The 6,000-nt window shown below is 29.7% G+C and overlaps 1 protein-coding gene across 1 annotated transcript; it reads right to left on the bottom strand.

Moving 5' to 3' along the window:
* Nucleotides 1–265: 265 nt before the first annotated feature.
* Nucleotides 266–1,504, bottom strand: LOC135953529 (odorant receptor 94b-like). The gene is made up of 4 exons (XM_065503471.1): nucleotides 928–1,504; nucleotides 768–867; nucleotides 402–668; nucleotides 266–342 (listed from the first exon to the last, which is right to left on the bottom strand). The coding sequence occupies exons 1-4, from the start codon at nucleotides 1,488–1,490 to the stop codon at nucleotides 289–291; spliced, it is 984 nt and encodes a 327-aa protein (XP_065359543.1). The 5' UTR covers nucleotides 1,491–1,504; the 3' UTR covers nucleotides 266–288.
* Nucleotides 1,505–6,000: the final 4,496 nt, after the last annotated feature.

Below are 6,000 nucleotides of genomic sequence, written 5' to 3'. Positions count from 1 at the left end.
AAAAGAAAATTGGCGTGGTCAATTGTTCTTTCAGTAAAAACTTATGATGATTGGATGATCATTTAAACAAAAAATTAGCCAAATCGATGTAGCTGTTTTCCGATTTTATATAAATCGAAAAAAGTGGGCGTGGTAAATTTTTCATTCCGTAAAAACCTAAGTTGGGCTATGACCAACATCTTAAAATTTGATTTGTTTGTCTTAAGTTGAAATCTCAGGGTATGTATTTCCTTTATTTCATTGAATATAAAACAACTTATGAAAAAAACATTTAAAATATTCTTTAATTTATTTATCCATATTTAATAACAAAGCAAAGTAACTATAAGCATTGTTCATCACCTAAAAATAGAATAGTTTATTTGTAAAGAACTTTCATATAAAAAAACACCTTAACAAACCTTAGTAAATATGGGCAAGCCAACTTCAAAGTATTTTCCAGCTCTAAGTTGTTCAGGTTCTTTAAAAAATTCCATATATAAACGTATAAATTTCTGATTGACGCCGGAAAATTGAAACCATTCACAGTCGTAGATGTTGTTAATCAATTCGGCAGAATTTGAAGTTATTTGGTTGGCAAAATGACAGGGTAAATATATTTCCAAAATCATGACACTAAGAAATTGCAACATGCCCAGGAATTGGCTTAAGTCGGCTAAAATGTTCATCTTAAAAAAAGGAAGCAAAAATATACAACTAGAAGAAAATAATGTAACCAATATAGTTAATTTCTTCATTTACTGAGTCCAAACATAACATATATTTACCTTTTGCAGCCGATAACCACTAAAGCAGATGATTAGGCCACTAAAAATAATTTGCGTCAATACATAATGTGATATTAATATTTCACATTCTTTAGTCATGCTGGAAAAACAGATCATTCTCTTTAAAAACATCTGCAAATATAGTATTCATACAACTCACCGTTTTATACTCGTATGTAGTAGAAATAACTTCCTGAACTCTTTAATGGCAAGCACTTCCTTCAAAGATCTTATACTAGAGTAACGCATGCCCAACAGTTTGTACAACAGACCAATGTGGAAAATCGTATAACAACCCAACATATCCAAGCTGACATTTGAGAAACAGGACACCAGTATACCAATCACATTAAATGAATATGCATACCAATAACGCTCCGGATTACGCCAGTCGAAGGGCAGCCAATAGGGATGGCCCAAATTATATTCCTTATCAAACAACACTCCCACAAAGGCAAATATAGCAGAACAAACACTGCCACCAGTATAAAGGATGACTACATTACGAAAACTTTTTTGTTGTTTCGACCACATTTGCGCTTCTTCGGATTTGAGCAAATCAAACATTTTATTGTGTTCCAGTTCATAAATAAATGAATTGGCTTTCCTTGACAATACTCTTATATTTATGAATTTCATTATGTACATGGTTAAGGCCAACGACATATACAGCCCATTTCCGGCCTGATCCAAGTCCGATGAAGTAAAAACTTCAACCCACATAAGCGAGCAAAATATTAGAGTGGCCGGTATATGTATGATAAGGCGTTGTATAAGTTGTATTTTTGATATATTTAACTTTTGATTTTTATTCGAATTTTCGTACTGCCAAGGCCACAGGGCAACACATTTTAAAATTGTCAATGAGATGCGGACTCCTGAAATTTTGTCGCAATGTTGTATTGTTTTCTGGCACCATTTTGTTGAAATTTTTGTCATGGCGATTGACGTTTATTCCTCGCAACGTTTCGATTATACCTGATTTACTTTCAGTGTTTACATTCACTTTAAATTGCCTATGCAACATTTGGAATCGTTTATATAGTCCCTTATTTTTGTGTAATTAATGTAATAGGGGGATTTTTCTACATGAAATTTGTATTATTATTTAATAAGACTCCTTACCAATGCATACTTAACAAAGGGTTATAATTAAAAAAGGCTTAGGTATGTATTTATTTAAATATAAACAAACTACAGGTGCTTCAATAATAAAGCAATTTAATAAGGAAATTAACTTCCATAATAAAACAATAACACGTGTGGCTGCATATTGAGGTTGTATTAAAATCAAAAAAGTTAAATAACTAATATTTTCTAATATTCAGCACAAACATGATTGCAAATAACAATAAATTTCTGTGAATTTATCAATAATTTTTTAATTGGGAATTTAGTTCCAATATTGCAAAAATAAAGGTTCGATCTTTAAAATTAACCTCCCTCTAAACAATACATCCAAGAAGCCCCTGACCATTCCTCTACCTGGAGAGAGGATAACATCATGGAAAAGGTCAGGCAGTACGCCACACCCTGCGAGAAAAAGGTAGGAATCAAAGATCAGCAAGGTTCCCCACGACTACACCAAATACACAGAGGGCGTTGTTTCTACACGCAGAGAAAAAATATAGTTGGGCATGGTTACTGTAACCTTTTCGATATTGTTACAAGTTTTTTAACTATATTATAGTCACAGTAACCATTTACATGATTGTGGTAACCATAATATGGTTAACTTACGATTCACATGATTGTCTCAACCATATATATGGTTACAGTAAACATATATATGTTTGTGACAACCATTTATATGATGAAGGACTTATCATATTATGGTGCTCTCGGCTTAAGGCTTATCATAATCTGAGAACAACGTATTATGATAAAATTATTCATCATAAATATGGTTGCCACAAACATATATTTGTTTACTGTAACCATATATATATGGTTGAGACAATCATGTGAATCGTAAGATAACCATATTATGGTTACCACAATCATGTAAATGGTTACTGTGACTATAATATAGTTAAAAAACTTGTAACACTATATAAATGGTTACAGTAACCATGCCCAATTATATTTTTTCTCTGCGTGTAGGCAACGACATATGGCAGCACCATTATCCTACACCAGCTACAGCAGACCAATCATCTACTAATCTGGAACAACAACCGATTAACGAAATGACACAAGGCAATAATAACAATCGATTGAATCCTTATGACAACATCATACATGTATCCGAGGACCCGCTACAGCAGACCAATCATCCACTTAGCTGGAACAACAACCGTTTAAACTGATGCAAACAATAACAGTGGATACATTCCCATGACAGCCGGTTCTACGCACCGGAATGACCCGAGTTCACTCGGCCAAGGGCTGTCAACTCAGCAATCACGCTGCTACAACAACAACATAACAATGGATCTAAACGCGAAAAAAACAACAGCAACAATTCGTATAAGATGGAGATGCTTTGTGGAAGCCAAATGCTCCCAAGTGGGGTAATGGAGAAGAAAAAAAAAATGATTTAACCCTCCGTAACTCGCAACTGATCTAGTTGATACAGGAAAACAAATTTTTGTTGTAAATTTTTTAAAACACCCTAAATTTTAAGCTATTTTTTGATAAAAAAATATTTTTACTGCAATTTTATTTTGATTACTCTTTTGAATACATTGAATTTAATATTGTTTTTATATTTTCGAAATGAAATGTGAAGAGATTATTTTCAAACGCCATTTTTATACCCTTCACCATGAGTGGCAAGGGTATACATAAGTTTGTTATTCCGTTTGTAATTTCTACATTTTTCATTTGCGACCCCACAAAGTATATATATTCTGAATCTTTATAGATAGCGGAGTCGATATAGCCATGTCCGTCTGTGTGTCAATAACTTACATACACGAATGATACGTCAATATCTCCGAAATTCTTCCGGCTCTGTTGCTATTTAAAATCGAGAAATTCGGTCCACAAATGGCTGAGATATAAGGAAAAAACCAGGTCAACCTCGATTTTTGACCAATTTTTGACCCATATCTGGATTACTAAATCATTAATATAGACAATATGGATATCTAATGATAGATATTTCAAAGACCTGAGCAACGACGTATATAAGACCATAGTAAGTTGGACCTACAAATCGGAAAAAATATTTTTTAACCCGAATTTTTTTTTCAACAAAATTTTATTTCACTAAATATTAAAAAAAAAATTTAAAAACTAAAAAAAAAAAAATTTTTTAATTAAAAAAAAAATTATTAAATTTAAAAAAAAAAATTTCGAAAAAACAACTGGAAAAAATTTTTTAAAATTAAAAAAAAAATTATTAAATTTTAAAATTTAAAAAAAAAAAATTTCGAAAAAACAACTGGAAAAAAAATATTTAAAATATTTATTTTAAAGTATATTTTGGTGAAGGGTATATAAAATTCGGCACAGCCGAATATAGCTCTCTTACTTGTTTTTATTGATATCAATTTGATACATTGCGACTAGACTCGATTGAAAATGATTGCGACTAACGGAGGTTAATTGGCTCATAATATGATTTAATTGGGTCATATTATGATTGATTTGTATCATAATATGATTACTTAAGAACATATTATGATATTTTATGATACTAATAATGATCATAATATGTTTGGACTACAATCATAAATCTTATCATAATATGTTTCTCTTAGATTATGTTTACCACAATCATGTTTTTTTCTCTGCGTGCACTGTTACATATCTGCATATACATAATTTATTGGTAATTAACATTATGCTGTTACAGAATTTATTTGCATAAATTAGATAATTAATTTAGTTGCAATATTTGTTTATTTTTATTAAAACAACAACTTTTTTGTTTACACAAATAATGCGAAATCTTTTGCAAGTTGTAATGATATGTTATTAAGTATGAGACAGTATGAGTATAAAAAAGAAAAATAAAAAACTCAAAATATTCTTACAATATTCGATATCGCAATAGAATTTTAATGTAAATTTCAATGTCGAAATACGTAAATTCCTTAACAGTTCAAAACCTTATTTCAGTAGTAGTATTACTTTAATTATAACCATTCACTGTAAAATCTTACAGAAACCTTGAATGGAAGTGAAAAAGTCAGGGAAACTAGAAAAATATAATAATTTCAATATTTTTGGGAAGCTATAAAAATTTTGATCTTAACTGTTTACTTTGCACCGCCAATTACATTCTACTTTGCTCCAAATATAAGTAAAATTTATATTTTTTTCACATGTGGTCAACTAACAGTTGTTTTCCAAATAAAAAAATTGGCAACAAATAAGTGGTCATTTAGTAAATAAATTTTGTATAAAAAAATGAATTGATTAGATTAAAATAATGCTTATTTAAATACCAATGTTTTTGATATAAAAAAAATTAAATATAATTTAATATTAATGTGACAGTTTTCGGCAACAATTAGCTAAATTGTAGACGTGATTGAGTAACAAAATTGTTCATTTGAATAAATTAAAGGGTCATTATTGAGCGGTGACTAATACAAAAATAATATACTTTTTTACTTGAACTGTTCAAAACAATTTCGAATAGATATAAATTAGATTTTACGTATTGCAAAAACATGCGATTATGACCAAATTAAATTCCAAATCAATTTTTTAGTAATATCAAGAGTTTAACAAAAATTAACCCTTCAAACTTAGAACTCTGTTCATATTTGCGAAAAGTTGAGATGTGAAAAATCTTAATTTTAATGCTTCTTAGTATTGTGAAAATAGTTTTAATACCTATTTTGGTTATTAATTTCGTAGTTTAATATTATTAATAGGATATTGATGTGCGAAATGTTCATTTAAAACTGTATGTTTAACTTTGGGTTATAATGGGTTAATGAAGTCAAAATAAAATAATATTTTATTGTTTTAAAATTTGATCACTTCTGACCAAAAATCGTTTTTTTTTTTTAGATTTATATCTCAAAATATCAAAATTCGCTAATAACTTGGCCAATAAGCGTTTAATAAAGAAAAGCAGCTCGATCTGTGATCACTCATATTTCTGGCCAAAAATCAATTTTTTATATAAAAACTCAAAATATCAAAATTCGCTAATAACTTGGCCAAAAAACGTTTAATCAAGAAAAGGAGCTCGATCTATGATCACTAGGGTATTCAATCGATTAACCGTTAATCGGTTAACCGATTAATTTTGGACGGTTAACTGTTCGAA

This window comes from Calliphora vicina, chromosome 1 (genome assembly GCF_958450345.1).
Source record: "Calliphora vicina chromosome 1, idCalVici1.1, whole genome shotgun sequence".
NCBI classification, from domain to species: Eukaryota; Metazoa; Arthropoda; class Insecta; order Diptera; family Calliphoridae; genus Calliphora; species Calliphora vicina.
The sequence above is the reverse complement of the archived record's forward strand: the minus strand, read 5'-3'. Positions and strand labels throughout refer to the sequence as shown.